The 16543-nt window shown below is 44.7% G+C and overlaps 1 protein-coding gene across 5 annotated transcripts in view; it reads right to left on the bottom strand.

Moving 5' to 3' along the window:
* ADAMTS18 (ADAM metallopeptidase with thrombospondin type 1 motif 18) overlaps positions 1-16543 on the bottom strand; it is a 129470-nt gene that overhangs the window by 54697 nt on the left and 58230 nt on the right. For all 5 annotated transcript variants that reach the window (XM_075940029.1, XM_075940027.1, XM_075940028.1 and 2 more), the window contains 3 exons: positions 15975-16080; positions 2061-2198; positions 287-440 (listed from right to left, as the gene is read on the bottom strand). In XM_075940029.1, coding sequence (XP_075796144.1) covers positions 287-440; positions 2061-2198; positions 15975-16080 — 398 coding nt within the window. The remainder of the gene's footprint in view (positions 1-286; positions 441-2060; positions 2199-15974; positions 16081-16543) is intronic.

Here is a 16543-nt window from a genome sequence, read left to right as displayed (position 1 = left end):
AAGAGCATGCTGTCACATCCAAATGAATGGTGCCTGCAGCTTGTGCTTTCAGTTAGTGCTTCTTGTATCATGGAAAGATTCTGCATCTCAGAGGCACAGAGCCTTCTGAAACTCTTCTTGGGGTTGGACAACTCCCCCCAGGCAAGGGCCTCCAGAGCATATGCCAAGCAATGTCAGGTTTAGAAATAATCCAGACTTCGTTGTGCTACTTTGCACTCATCATTGACAGAACAATACTGTTATCTAACGTCAGTTTTACCTTTGTCAAAAAGATATTAACAGGTACCTTCACAAAACTGAGGCTGCATAGTTTGGCTTTCATTCCAAATTGCCATTTGCACTGGGTATCTGCATCATAGATCTGCCCTGGAAGTTTATCAGGGTATTTATATTGTCCTGTTTGTTTCGGTTCATCAATCAGGCAAGCAGCTTGAGCTGTGCTATAATGAGAGTATATATTTTTTAATCAAAAAGACTTTTATTTGCTATAAAAGACATGTTATTGCATTGAGTACCTTTCACTAGTTTTGCAGGCATATAATGAATGAGCATATTTGGTGCAGGAGCCAAGAGATGTTGACTTCTTATTGGTAGCCTGACCTGAAAAGTTTTAGGAAGCAGGAATTTCCAGACTCTAGAATTATGGCAATATTATATATAAATGGTGTCAGTTTCCTATTCTCCATTTCTAATGGGAGTGTAACCAAGAACAAGGAGATCTATTTTATTTCCCCTCACCCCAGATTACACTTCCCAGAAGTAGAACACAGAATCTGATGCAGAACTAATGCGTGCAGTGTGTCATTTTTTCATTTTCTTCATGTGAAAAGACATATAAGAGTTCTAGTTAAGAGCACAATCTTATTGTGTGTTTTTGGCTAGTTGAGCACATGTTAAAGCCAAAATTGCATATTATTATCCATCATTCTTCCTTTTTAGTATTTGTGATTCCATGAGAACGGAAGTCCCATCTACCTACAATTTGCCTTCCAACTTATGTGTCTATTGGACCTTACTGAATGCTTGAATGTGCTAATGTGAATTAATAATATTCCTATATATTTACAGTCATATTACTTACTGTGGCAGAGAAAATCACCATAAACTCTGTCATTTTTCCTTCCCCATGATCTGGCATCCCAATTTGGTATCTTGGGGTATGTCTACAAAGCAACATTATTTCAAAATAACTTAGTCTGCCTTTATACAGCAGGCAATTATTTCAAAATAATATTGAAATACTGTCAAGCTAGAGGACTCCTGCAACCCTCACTGTACAAGGAGTAAGGGGAGTCAGAAGAAGAGTGCTCTATTTCAAAATAAGTGCTGTGTAGATACTCTCAATTTCAAATAAGCTACACAATTGACATGACTCAATTTGTGTAGCTTATTTCGAGTTAAGCCTTGCTGTGTAGATACATCCTAAGTGTCCATTCCTATACTCAATGGCAATATATGCATATTATGCCATTGTGGAGTTCATGTAATAAAAGTGAAAACTTATGTTGAAGAGATTGACCCTAAATTCTAGAACTAAGCTGCTATTTTATCAGTATCCGTGATTTGTACCAATGTGCTAAGGAAATAATAGGATACCATTTTTTCTTGGCCTCTTGAAGGCTAAGATCAAGTGTAGTCTCTGTTCTTATCACTTTTTTTTCAGTAGCTCTATAAGGAAATAGCATGATAGTCAGCTATGGCTATGTCAGGAAAAATTCATTCGTTTCCCCTGTCAGCATACTTTTTATATTCACTTTTGTGAATATAAAATAGTCAAGAACATTTGGGAAAAGAATAAAATGCAAGTAAATATTGCAGCATACTCACAGAGGATAAAATTCATTCCCATGAAGAAGGCCAACACAAAGGTCTATGTTACCACTTGTATTCCACATAAGACAAAGATTGTGGGCTCATCTCGTACATTTGTTTTGTATTGGCCTTTTTCACACTAATGAAATCCATCCCAAAGTAAAGTTTGAATTTCTAATCATAAGTATTTGCACCAGAAAGCCAATTCTAAGAGTTGCCACCGTCTTCCTGACTTATATCTGACCTACCTGAGGAATTTATTGAGATACTGCCTGCTGCATACAGACCAGGAAAACACACCATTGTTTCCTGTAAGCGTGGGAGACATAATGTTACCTTCGGCTTTTCTACAGGGATTTCCTTCTCCATCATGAATCATGCCAAAGCTAGAAAGAGAACCACATATGAGAAGAGCACTGGCAACAAAATGCCAGAAACAAGAGACAGCTTTTGGGGGTAAAGAAATGCTGTTATTGTATAGCAGTAATTCTGACAGCAAACTACACAAAGGAATGAAAAATGTACATGCCAGAAATAAATGAACATCACAATGGTCGCTAGTCAAGCCCAACTTGGTAGAGACTGAATTTAGTTTTTCAGTACAGTGCTTGGAAAGAACAAAGAAGGTCAGCTTTCAGAGGGAATCTAGTTTGGTGAAGCATCAAAGGGTCAAGAACATAAGCAAACCCAACCTCCCCATTGCCAGTACACAAACACCAAGACATCAACATATAACATCAGCTTCTCAGTTCTCAGCCTGCTCAGTGAAGATCTCACTTCTGCAATTCAGTTTGCTAATAAAACAATTTTCATCCACCAGCTATTTCATGACCCATGTGAAATAAGGTGGTGGGCTCATTCCACTACGCAGGGGAGGTTTGTGTTTTTTCTCACATTGCAGAAACCACTTCAATCGCTAAGCAAACACAACATGACTGATGTGGATTGTTATGCTAGTGGTGAATCAAACTTTCGTTTGCAATTACAAGTGGACATGTTAAATTTGCAAAACGAATGTATTGCTATGGTACTGGCCCCACCGAATTCAATAGCTAAACTCCCACTAACTGGGGCCAGAATTTCACCCCATATCTCTTTTCCACTTGCAAGATTGTGACTCTTCACAGTCTATCTACAGAGAACCTTCATCCTGTCTCACTCATTTGAGGAGGGAGCCAACTATATTTCGTTATAGTCAAATGTGAACCAGCATGCAGGAGAGGTAGTGAGTCTGGTGGATAGAGCACTGAACTGGTGGTCATGTGACCTGTTCTATTTAGGTACATCTGTATTACATTGTACAGTTGGGTCTGGGAACTTGGTGTTTTCAATCATGTGCTTCCACATGCACTTGCATTGTAAACTTGGGCTTATAATTCCTGGACTTGGTTCTCACAGCTGTGCCAATGCATCCACACTGCAAAATGACAAGACTTGGGTTCTGACTTATTCCCCCACCCACAGGGTCCTAGGACCCAGGTCCTGAGGCTTGCTAACCTGAGTGAGAGTGTGGATAGCAGCAAGGCTTAGGCTGAAACCTGACTCCGAGCACAGGTTTAAAGAGCTTCTGCCACTGACCCAGTCTGGTACATTGGATCTTTCTCTTTCCATTGTCCTGCTTTCCCATTCAACCCATTGTCCATCTTGTCTGTTTAGGCTGCACCTCTTTGATGAGGGGAGTGTCTTTTACTAAGATGTCTTGTCGAATGTCTGGGCAATAGTGCCCTGATTTGAATATGGTAGGAACTACCATAATAAAAATAACAACAAGCAATAATAAAACATCCACTAAAATGCTACATGTGTAATTTATAGCTACACAAAAATTAATAGTTTCAGATCTTTCCCTTTCTCCACCTTATACTTATTTTATACGGTACACTGGACATTTTTAGTGTGTTTTGAACAGAAATGTCATGGTCTCCTACTTTGGTTGGTACACTGGTGGCACTGAGCATGTAATGTATGAGTGGGGGAAGGGAACAGGATTAGATGCTCAGATGCTGTAAATTCATGCAGGCCCATCAAAGTCACCATACCGCTTCCACCAGCTGAGAAGCTGGCCCTGTTGAGAAACACTGTTCACTCAGCACATGGAGAAAAACAATCCAAAGTGAGCAAATATTTTATTAATAGCTTGTGGAATAAAAATTTAGTTCACTTGCTTTGCAGCCAAAGAATCCACAGATTTAATGCTCAATGGCACAATAGACCACAGAGTCCCCAAATAGCTGTTAAACGCTCAGATAAAAACATAAAATATTCAAAGACCATAAAAATATATAGCAATAATAGCCACTCTCAAGCAGCCAGTGTGATCTACCGAGGATAAAATACGCATAGTACAAAATTTAGTATTTTCATAATAAACCTCAACAACTCCAGAACAATCACACCAGTTTATCAGATACACACTGTGTGCTTTAATTAATCCAGTATTTATATTCAGGATCATTAGGTATTAGAAAAGCAGCAGGTTTTGGACACAGTTTGAACTTTCCCCAAGTCTGAAGGTTCACTGTAGAAAAAGGTGCAAAAACAAGGATCAAAACCAAAAGTCTGATCCAAATCTGGATGAGTACTTTCCCCTAATTTCTATGGGACTGAGAGGAGGAGAGGGAGGTTGAGTCAGATAATACATGACTTGAAAAGCCACTGAATGCACAAGGGACTGTTCTGACTATGTACTGGTCTGTCATGTGATCAATACTTTGAAATGACCTGAACTTACATATGTTCCCACAGAGTATTGTTTTCTTTTTTGCTCTCAGTATTCCTGAATAATGGAAATTTGCATATAAACCCTATGTTGAAATGAATGAAGATACTTGCTTAAAACCATTATTGCTGGGGATTACAAGGCCATATCCTCAGCTATATTTTTGCTTTGCACTTCGCTAGCAGTACAGAACTGTCCTAAAGTTGATGAAGAGTAGGGAATTTCCCTACCCTCTATGGAGCAGGGAAATTCTGTTGCATTGGTCAACCACATGTAAAGGACCACATTCTGTTCTTACATAATTTTATTCAGCCCCATTTCCACAAAAGGCCACTTGTTCCTAGAATGCACAGCTTTGCAAATTATGCACATTTCATGCCATGAGCCCCATAAATAAAACTAAACGAGGTACACTTTTTCATGTATAGATGCTTGTCAGACCTGTGAATCACCATTTCACAAAGGCAGCTGTTAATTAAAATGAGATTAAATTAGTAGTAACTTTGATTTTCAAAAGGAAGTAATATTAATATTTTATTTAATATTGCTTACTGTTAAAGTCCATTGCCTTTATATAATAAAATCTTTTGTTTGTTTCAAATGCACAATCCCACCTAGTATTACTTCCTGTTAATAAGATAATCAGGCAATTCTAAGGATTTTTGGCTTCTAGGCACTATTGCTGCCAAATTCTGCTTTTCCCAAACAAAGCTCTTTCAGGGTACATCTACACTGCGGGAACGCATTTGCTCTTCCACTTTTTTTGCGGAAGAGGAAATGCGATCTTTCTGGGAGCCCTGTATATCTCGTTCTATGTGAGATAAGGGCTCCACTGAAAGAGTTTTTTCTGCCATTTGGCCCTGTCTAAATGGGGCCAAATGGCAAAAAAGCCTCTCTCAGAAAAGCGATCGGAAAAAGCTACGCAAATTGCAAAGCGCAATTTGTGTTGCTTTTTCCAAAAAAAAAAAAACCGTATAGAGTAGACCTAGCCTCAGGAACACAAGCTTGGATAAATGACAGCAGGAAAATGTTCTACCTGTTATTGCAAAGTAAAAAAGGCACTCTCTCCAATATGTTGTATTTATTTAGCTTGGAAAGACATCCTTCCTGTCAGGATGCAGAAATACAGAAGTAAATCAAAGAGAAGCCAAAGAATATAAGGATTAGAGAAGCAGTAGAGATGACAAGCAAAACTTTACAGAACTACAAATATATGATTTAAAAAGAGAATGAAGGAAACAAGCAAGAAAGAAAGAGAATTAAGACATGAGAAGAATAATTCCAGAACAACATGCCCCAAGCCTAATTCTCCTCTCACGTTTGTGAATATCAGGAGTTACTGCTGAAGTCAATAGAGCTGTGCTCATGTAAATAAGGAGAATGAAGCTCTCTCTATATTACTTATTCAGTTCCACTGAAATCATTAGCACAACTCCCACTGATTTCATTAAGAGATGGATTATTCCCTAATTCCTTGTTTCCCTTCAGATGTACAGAAACCTGTGAAAGGGTCACTCATGTAGACATTAGGTCATAGAGTATGCTGTAAAGTATACGTATATAATGAAAACTGAATAGCCCCAGTTTAGTCATGCAGAATCAGAGGGATTCATGTAACAACTGAACAACAGAATGCAATAGCTCTGTCACTGACAAAGGAAAAGATCTGAATAGATGCTTTATGTCAACATCTAAGAGAACAGAAGATCAATGACAGGCATCTGATGTTAGTGGCAGAAGATCAGCAGATCTTAAATAATGGGGTGAAATAATCCTACAGAAATCAAAGTCCAGTGGAAATAAGAGGACAAGTAGCCTAGGAACCTCTATAAAGACTACCTTTCAACAAATCACCCCCTAAATGACAAAGGAGGATGGTAGAGAAATAGTTTCTAAACTCTATGGCTACGTCTACACTGGCCCCAAATTCCGGAAAAGGGATGCAAAGCAGGTAAGTCAGAATAGGGAAATCCGCGGGGGATTTAAATATCCCCCGCGGATTTAAATAAACATGTCCGCCGCTTTTTTTCCGGCTTGGGGAAAAGGTAAGATTCACAGCTACCAACTAGAATAGTCACAACAAGGAAGAATAGCAGCATGGGCATCAGTCACTCCATTTCCACCCTATGACACTTCACTCTTGTCCTGGGGAGCCATAATTCTTATTTATAGAAGAGCTTTGTACTGGATCAGACCGGAGTACCAAGCCTATCCTGGGTCAGAGAGAGGCCACCCTGCCTCATCACAAGCAGGACAAACAGGTAAGCAGTTTATCTTAGGCTCTGCTTCAGAGGGAGGGGGACAAAAACCAGTCTAGGTACTCAGGCCTAACCCCAGGGAAAGCAAGCAGTCAGTATGCTCTGGCCCTAGTTCAGGGCAGGGAAACATGCAGTTCAAATACTCAGGCCTATGCTCAGGCCGAGCAAGTAGTCGGGTCTCCTAGCTCTGGTGAAGAGTTGACAAGCACAGATGTTTTGCCCCCAAATGGATTCGCTTACGGAGGGGCACAGGCCCACCCACTCCACTCAGTCCCATCCCAGGGCTCTAACGCACTCTACCCCCACAAGCCCAACTCCTGATCACCAGGGCTTGATTCGACTCTCCCCCAGGTAGGAGAAAAATTCCTCATTCACGTGCTCTTTTCCAGCCCGATGATGGACCAAAAAGGCATATTGTTGGAGGGTTAAATATCAGTTTGTAAAATGAGTGTTCGTATCCTTCATCCTGTGCAGCCACTGAAGGAGGACATGATCCACAATACGGAAAAGGGGGCTCCTAACAAATAGTAGTGAAGGGAGAGAGGCCTTTCTTTTCTTGTTGAATAATTACTCTCCCAGGGGAATAGCTTCCGACTAAAATGGAGAACAAGATGTTACTCCCTGTCAACCTCTTGCAAGAGTACTGCTCCAAACCTGACCTTTGAGGTATATATCTGTAGCAGGAAGCCCTGGTCAAAGTTGAGGATAAAAAGTACCAGTTCCTAAGGCAGAATTGTCTTAAGGGTTCAAAAAACATCTTCATAATCGGCAGATCAGCAAACCTGTTGGGGGCTAATCTTCTTAAGGAGCTCCATGAGGGGGGCCACACTAGTCACAAATGCGGACACAAAATGACGATAGTATCCCGCCAGACCAAGGAATTGTCATATACCTGATGCTTGATCGTTGAGCAGGCCACTCTTGCAATGCTTAGACCTTCCCAATGAGGGGATAGACCTGTCTTTGATGAAGCGTCTATCCTAAGTAGGTTGTCTCTTGCCACCTAATCCAGCATTTCTTTGGGTTGGCCGTAGAGCTCAGCCCAAAGTAGAGTATGGAGGATGGCCACTATCTGGAGTAGATGAATGTCCCATTCTTTTCTGTACACAATAACATCATCTAAATAGACAGTGGCATACTCCATGTGGGCATATAGGAGGCAGACCATCAGGTACTGAAAGGTTGATGGTGCCCCATGTAAGCCAAAAGGCATCTGGACAAAGTGGTAGAGCACAGTAGGGGTGACAGTGAGTCTTCTTTCCTGAACGTGAATCGATGGGGATCTGCCAATACCCCTTGGTTAGGTTGAGGGAGGTAATGTATTTTGCAGTTCCAAAGGTGGTCTAAAAGTTTGTCAATTTGGGGCATTGGATAGGCATCAAATTTTGAGATCATGTTCACTTTTTGGGAAGTCTATAAAAAAGTGCTTTGGGAAGAGAACAATGGGTCTACACCTCTCGCTTCGGGAGGGCTCTCTCACTCCCAACTCCAGCATTATCTGGATTTCTTACTCCATGCCTCCCGAGTCTGACAAGGAAGAGGGTGAACAGTTTCTCTAACCACCATTTCTGGGATTATTTGGATGGTGTGATGACCAGGGAGGGCAGTGAATGGTTTACAGGTCTCCAGCAAGTGGCGAGCTTCCTTGCACTGCTGGAGGGAGAGAGTATCTCCTAGCACTAGCTTTTCTGCAGCATCAGATGTAACCAGGTCAGCAACCTGGTGGGGGTGGAGGTGCAGGCTAAGAATGGTTCGGCAGGGTGAGAGGTGATCTTTAGGCCTTTATGTACTTGCCACATGAAGGTTGACATGATAGTTTTGCTTCTTCTACTGTTGATCTAGCTGATGGATTTTGTATGTTATGGGGCCAACTTGTAGAAGGGCACACCTTATTGCCTGGCTGGAATGTAAGAGTAAAAGCCCCTTTGTTATATTGATTCATTTGTGCCCTTAAACTGGCCAGAGGTTCTCCTGGGCAAGAGTCCCCACCATGGTAAGCCAACCATGCAGATAGAGCACATATTGCAGTAAACCCGGAAGGCGCTGGCCACTCATCCATCACTAGGTCGAGCAACCCCCCGCGGCTGGCAACCATATACCAATTCAAAAGGGGAGAAGTGGATTGAAGATTGGGGTACCTCACAGAAAGTCAGCAGCAGGAGCAGGAGTATCTGATTCCACTGGCACAGTTCCTGTGGGGAAAGTCTCCTAAGAATATATTTCAGAGTCCAATTGAACCTGTCAAAAAGTCTGTCCATTTGTGGGTGGTAAGCAGAGGCCCGGTGTTTTTTTTTTTTATACCAAGTAAGGTGCAAAATTGTTGAAGAAGCAGGAAAGTAAAATTTGTTCCTTGGTCTGTAAGGAGCTTCCAAGGGAGCCCTATTCAAGCGAAGATCGTCAACATCTTACCAGAATGGTCCAAACTTCGATATTTCATAGTGAAACTCATTCCAAGAATTCAGCCACGTAATCCAATAAGACCGGGATGTAGCGGAAGCCCACAGTATTCTTTGGTAATGGTCCCAGTAGGTCCATAGCTACCCATTCAAAGGGGATGCCAATTATAAGAAGGGGGAGCAGGGGAGCCTTCAGCATTCGTAGGCCAGCATCTAGTTGACATGTGGGACAGGACTTCAGTAGTCCCAAACTTCTTGGTAGATCCCTGGCCAGAAAAAATGAGCTAGGATGCAAGCAAGAACTTTCTCATGTCCCAGGTGTCCAGCGGCTAGGATGTCATGGGCCACCTGTAGGACAGCTCACTAGTCCATCCCTCGAGTCCAAGGATCTTTGTCCATATGATGTAGATGACCAGACACCAATTTGAATCATAGCTACTGCACAGCTCATGGAGTGTCTTTGTTGACCCCATCAACCCACAACACTTGTTCACAGGCATGGCCTAATATGGGATCTTCTCATTGGCTGTAACCAAAGATGGCGCAGAGGTCCAGGATCAACCCTCCAGTTCACAGCTAGGGAGTTATGGCTGTTTGGGCCAGAATGTAAAGTTTACCCTAGTCTGTCCCTTTTCCATTTCTTCAGTTGAGATTGTGGTCTCGGCGACCTTGTTTACTGGGTCTCCTTCTAAAAGCTAAGGCAATCTGTGAGGCTTGTCTCCCCAGGCTGACTTCCCACAATAGCTTGCCAAATGTTGGCCAATCATGCCTGAGTATGACAGGGTATGCCAGGTTGGGACCACACCAACTGCCATCTCCTTGGTCACCCCATTAACTGTACAGAGCACCCAGACACAGGGACATCCCTGTGAATAGACTGCAGTCTAATTTCCCCTTCTATCAGTCCTAGCTCAGGGAAAATGTTCCATCAGACCAGGGTGTGCCCACACCCCGAATCAACAAGAGCTAGCCACCATTTTGGTTCAATCCCCTCCCGGTGTGGTCAGCTTCAGGGCAGAGAGAGAATCGGCACAGGATTCCTTGATGCAGACCTATCCAAAACTACAGTCCATGTACAGGCAGTCCCATTGCAGGTGCCCTAACTGGCCACAGGAGAAACAAGGCCCTATTTCTGACTGCCCGGGTCAGACAGCCTCCTCGTGCAGAGGACTTCTATGACTGTCCTTGTTTCTGATGGGGTCCATGTCCAGAGGCACTGGGTGTGGGGTCTCACCTGTTGGGTAGGGCCTCAGGCTCAGCCACTCAGATTCTATTGACCAGAGTGACCAAAATTAGACACCACTCTCTACAGAAAACCCACCGACTCATACAGTTACCTACATGCTTCCAGCTCCCATCCAGAACACACCACACAATCCATCGTCTATAGCCAAGCCCTTCGATACAACCGCATCTGCTCTAATCCCACTGACAGAGACCAAAAGCTTCAGGATCTCTACCAAGCATTTATAAACCTCAACTACCCACCTGGAGAAATAAAAAAGCAAATTGAAAGAGCCAGACGAATACCTAGAAACCATCTACTTCAAGACAGACCCAAGAAAACCAACAATAGAACACCACTTGTCATCACCTACAACCCCCAACTTAAACCTGTCCAACACATTATCAATAAACTACAGCCTATACTGGAACAGGATACCATACTCCAAGAGGCTCTGGGAGACAGACCCATAGTCTCCTAGGGTGTGTCTAGACTACATGCCTCCTTCGACGGAGGCATGTAGATTAGCCAGATCGGAAGAGGGAAATGAAGCCGCGATTAAAATAATCGCGGCTTCATTTAAATTTAAATGGCTGCCCCGATCTGCCGATCAGCTGTTTGTCGGCAGATCGGGGGAGTCTGGACGCGATGCCCCGACAAAGAAGCCTTTCTTCATCGACACAGGTAAACCTGGTTTCACGAGGCTTACCTGTGTCGATGAAGAAAGGCTTCTTTGTCGGGGCATCGCGTCCAGACTCCCCCGATCTGCCGACAAACAGCTGATCGGCAGATCGGGGCAGCCATTTAAATTTAAATGAAGCCACGATTATTTTAATCGCGGCTTCATTTCCCTCTTCCGATCTGGCTAATCTACATGCCTCCGTCGAAGGAGGCATGTAGTCTAGACACACCCCTATAGACAACCACCTAACCTCAAGATGATTCTTACCAACAACCACAGGACATACCACACTAATACCAACCCTGGTACCTTCCCTTGCAACAAACCCCGTTGCCAGCTTTGTCCACATATTCATTCTGCTGATATCATTATTGGACCTAACCAAGTGAGTTATAAGATCAAGAACACATATTCCTGCGCATCCAGAAATATAATTTATGCTATCATGTGCCGAAAATGTCCGTCTGCTATGTACATTGGACAAACATCTCAGACACTTCGCCAAAGGATTAATGCCCACAAAACAGATATCAGACAAGATCACAAAGAAAAAACAGTTTCTTGCCATTTTAACCAGAAAGGACACTCTCTCTGGGTATGTCTACACTACAGCGCTAATTCAAACTAACTTAGTTCGAATTAGTTAATTCGAACTAAGCTAATTCGAACTAACACGTCTAGAACTAAAAACTAGTTCGAATTAGCATTTTGCTAATTCGAACTAGCATGTCCACATTAAGTGGACCCTGAACAGGGCTTAAGGATGGCCGGAAGCAGTGCCGGCAGGGCATCAGAGGAGGACTTAGAGCGTGGAGATGTTGTCTCAGGCTAGCCGAGGGCTGTGCTTAAAGGGTCCCGACCACCACCCCGGACAGACAGTTCTCAGGGGTGCCCCACTTGCAAAGCAGTCCTGGCTTGGTTTGCCCGGAGTAACCACACTGGGCACATCACAGCACTCGGCCATCAGACCGGCTGCACTTGCCGCAGGCTGCCATCTGGGGAAAGGGGGCAATTGGGGGGCTGCAGGAGAGCTTCCACCCCCAGAAGCCCACAGAGCCAGCCCAGCCCTCCCCATCGGGGGCTCGTGCCCCATTCCTCCCTCACCTCCTTCCACTTACCCTTCCCTAGCCCCTTTTCTTGATGTACAAAATAAAGGACAATTGTGTTCAAAAATGGAATCTGTCTTTATTGAACAAAACTGGGGGAGACTGGGAAAAGGAGGTAGGAGAGGGGAAGAGAGAGGCTGGGAGAGGGGAGGGCAACTAAAATGATCAGGGGTTGGGAACAGGTCCCATATGAAGAGAGGCTAAAGAGACTGGGGCTTCTCAGCTTAGAAAAGAGGAGACGGAGGGGGGACAGGATAGAGGTCTCTAAAAGCAGGAGTTGGGTGGAGAGGGTGCATACAGAAAAGTTCTTCATTAGTTCCCATAAAGAAGGATTAGAGGACATCAAAGGAAAGGAATGGGTAGCAGGCTTCAAACTAGTAACAGAATGTTGTTCTTCACAAAGCAAAGAGTCAACCTGTGGAACTCCTTGCTGCAGGAGGCTGTGAAGGCTAGAACTAGAACAGAGTTTAAAGGGAAGTGAGATCAAGTCATGGAGGTTGGGTCCATGGAGTGGTATTAGCCAGGGGGTAGGAGTGGTGTCCCTGCCCAAGGTTTGTGGAAGGCTGGAGAAGGATGGCACGAGACAAATGGCTTGGTCACTGTCTTCGGGCCATCCCCTCCAGGATCCCTAGGGTTGGCCGCTGTCGGCAGACAGGCTACTGGGATAGATGGACCTTTGGTCTGACCCAGGACGGTCATTGTAAGCTCAGGGCTCAGGGTCAGGGGTCTCAGTGGACCCCCTTGATTTTCATGCACACCTGCTCCTGGGTGGCCAGGCTGGCAGCTCTCCTGCCCAAGCCGGCCACTTTCCTGTGCCTAGTGTGGAGATCATGGACAAGGTTCACGATGTCCGCACTAGCCCAGGCGGGTGCCCGCCTCTTGCAGTCCCGGGCAAGCTCCCGGGAGCCGCCAGCCTGGTCCCGGGAAGAGGGGGAGGGCTGGGGTGCATCGGGTGGGTGGCTCGATCCGTGCCAGGTGCAGGGTCTGCTGGCTGGGTGCTGGCAGGCTTGCACCTGGCACGGGCACCGTAGCCAGCCCGTGCCCCTTTAAGGGGTCCGGGGCCGGGAGGGGGGCATAGAGTTTCCCTGGTGTTGGCCAGAGTGGCCACCAGGGAAACCTGGGAAGCCTTAGCCTCCCACTAGTTCGAATTAAGGGTCTACACAGCCCTTAATTCGAACTAGCTAGTTCGAACTAGGCTTAATCCTCGTAAAATGAGGTTTACTTAGTTCGAACTAAGCGCTCTGCTGGTTCGAATTAAATTCGAACTAGCGGAGCGCTAGTGTAGCGCCTATTAAAGTTAGTTCGAACTAACGTCCGTTAGTTCGAACTAACTCTGTAGTGTAGACATACCCTCAATGACTTAACCACCTGCATTCTTCTACAAAGACCTTTTACATCTGCACTTGAAAGGGAATCCTCTGAACTGTCATTCATGTTAAAATTCGACACTCTCCGGGAAGGAATGAACAAATACTCAAACTATCTTACCCATTACCAAGATAGCTTCCCCAATTATCACCTCTAATACCATTAGCTCACAGACATCCCACTCTCCCCACCTCTAATATCATCAATTCACAGACACTTACCTTCCTTCCTTTCCCCCCCCCCCCCTGCATCCCCCTCCTGTTCTGAAATGTGATTTGCCCTTTTCATATGTGTTAATTTTTTTAATTGTATCCTTTGGTATATATGGTTGTGACTATTTTCTTCCACTATTTGATCTGAGGAAGTGGGTCTGGCCCACGAAAGCTCATCATCTAATAAACCATCTTGTTAGTCTTTAAAGTGCTACATTGTCCTGCATTTTGCTTCAGTTTTGGGTCTTCCTTTCAACCCTGTCACAGAAGTGGCTGGTCTGGGGAAAGGGTCACACTCTAAATGCTAGGCCCTGTAGGGGCTTGTGAGGACATGAATGAACTGTTTGAAGGCTATTTCTTCAACAAGTTCCTGTGCAGCCCAGCATTCTGGGTGCAACCTCTGGCAGGACAGGTCTCTGACTTCACATACAACAGATCACAAGCCCACAAGTGAGCCAGAAGGTTTTAGGGGTTATGCCTAGTGCATCTAGAATGGTGGACTTCATCCACCCATAGTCCTGGGATGCATCAGTGGGGAAGCCTTGGTAGATGGGCTGGGTGAGGTCACTTAGGTATGGCACGAGGATGGCATCCCAATGTCTCTTGGGCCACCCAGCAATGGTGGCAACCCGCTCAAAGGTCTCCAAAAAGATTTTGGGATCTTCTGATTCCATCTTAGAGAGACAGATTGTCTGCAGAGTGGCAAGACTTCCCTTAGTGCCATCAGCAGGAGGGTTTGTGGGAAATTAGGGTCACCAACTGTTGCTGCTGCTGCTCATGATGTTGCTGGGCTGTCAACTGCTGCAGCAAGAGTTTTTGTTGGTGGTGGTGGTTCTTAATGAGATATTTAATAAATGGTTGCAAGTCCATCTTTCTAGTAGGTTCAAAGTGCCTGTACCTACGCGCTTTCAAAAATCCCTTATGTTAGGGGTGGGCAATGCTCACACTCTCCATTACCTATACCAACTTGGGCTGGAGTCCCGAACCCATCCCGGATCTGAGTGAGGCCTCCCTGCCTTACCATAAGCAGGCCAAACTGGTAAGCAGTCTGACCCAGACCCTGTTTAAGGGTAGGGCAACAACCAGTCCAGGTACTCAGGCCTATGCTTTAGGTCGAGCAAATAGTCAATATGCCCCAGCCTTAGCTCAGGGCAGGGCAACCACCAGTGGAGGTGCCCAGGCCTGTGCTTAGGCTGAGCAGCTGCCAGGTCTCCTAGCTCTGTTGGAGATCTGACAAGCCCAGGTGTTTTGCCCCAAAACAGGGGGGACTGCCACCCATGAGTGGCAGAAGGGGATACAGGGCCAACTGTTTCACTGCATCCCGGCCCAGGGCCCTAACAGTGACAGACATGGCTGCCAGTAAGTCAGTGGGGACCATGACTGCAACATGCTGACTCAGTTCATTTCTATTTCTTCAGCCAGATCAGGGTCTGCTATCCCTGGGTTACCTCCCAATTCCCCCTGTGGGCACAGTTTGCTTGGTACCAGCTCCTCTGGGTCTTCAGGGAACAAATTCTCTGGCAGGGCTTCCAGTGGGTCTGGGTCTGGGTCTGGGTCTGGGACTGTCCTTGGTCGTAGTGTTCCTGAGTAGTCTTCTTCCAGGAGGTGTGTGCTAGTCTCCCACCTCAGGAGCTCAGGAAAGGTACCTGGCTTCTTCAGCGGCTGAGGCTCAAGTGAGCTCTTAGCTCTAGCCTTTGTACTTCCATCCCTGCCGCTCTGCTTCCTGGGGGTGAGGCAGGATTGCTCTGGCCCTGCGCACCAGGGTATATTAGGGAGCTTTTCCCCTTTGGGGTCAGCAGGAGGCCAAATTGCCTCACCAGAAGCATCTATATTACCCCACAGAGGCAAGAACAGTGATACGGCAGTGCCGCTGATCTCTCTTTTTGTATTCCGCTATGCAAGCCTGGGGTCTCTTCAACTCATAGCAGCTGAGTGGAGGACCATGACTAAGGCTGATTACAAAATATGGCACATCTATTGTATTCTAAAAAATGGGGATAGAATTCTAACAGTCCCCATTTCTAGCCATACAACCTGTAAATGATCTACAGAATTTTTCTGTGAGGCATCATCTTTTTCATAATTACAACATTCAATTTCTATTTCTGGATATGTTTATCTATAAGATAGATATAGGAGGGGAAGCTATATCTATAATATATGTAGGGGGAAAGACTCATGAGAAAAATATCTTACTTGTGTCCAGATTCATGGGCAATAGTAAAAGCCAAGCCAAGTCCTGTATCTTCATTGATGGTACAGCTGCGGTATTTACTGCACATGCCACTAATAGGAGCAAAGCCTGGGGAGGGAAAGGCAGAAGAGATGTTATTTCAAAAACTGGAAGATGCATGCATCTCATTGTGCTGATTCCTTCAGGCTTTCATGAATACATGCTTATTTTGGTGCGTGGGGAAAGTTCAGTTCATGGTCATTATGGAGCACCAGAAACTGTAAATTGAACTACCTTTCATCAGAAAGTGAACGATGTGTAGGGAAGTGCATGCACGTACTTCTACACACATCTATATATGCATACATGATCTCAATACAGCAAGAATTCACACTGCAGGTGCTGGACTACACAAGATTCAACACAGGCTCGTTTTTATTGTAGGATCTTCTACATCAGTCAAGTCAGCTTAGAAAGCCATTTAAAGACAGATCCTTTCTAAAGATCAAATGCCCTTATGGCCTAGCTATACTTTTGGCATGTAAAATGAGATCAGTGGTGGAGAAGATTCCCAGAATGCAATTGAGGTTCT

Source organism: Pelodiscus sinensis, chromosome 12 (genome assembly GCF_049634645.1).
Source record: "Pelodiscus sinensis isolate JC-2024 chromosome 12, ASM4963464v1, whole genome shotgun sequence".
Lineage (NCBI taxonomy): Eukaryota > Metazoa > Chordata > Testudines > Trionychidae > Pelodiscus > Pelodiscus sinensis.
The sequence above is the reverse complement of the archived record's forward strand: the minus strand, read 5'-3'. Positions and strand labels throughout refer to the sequence as shown.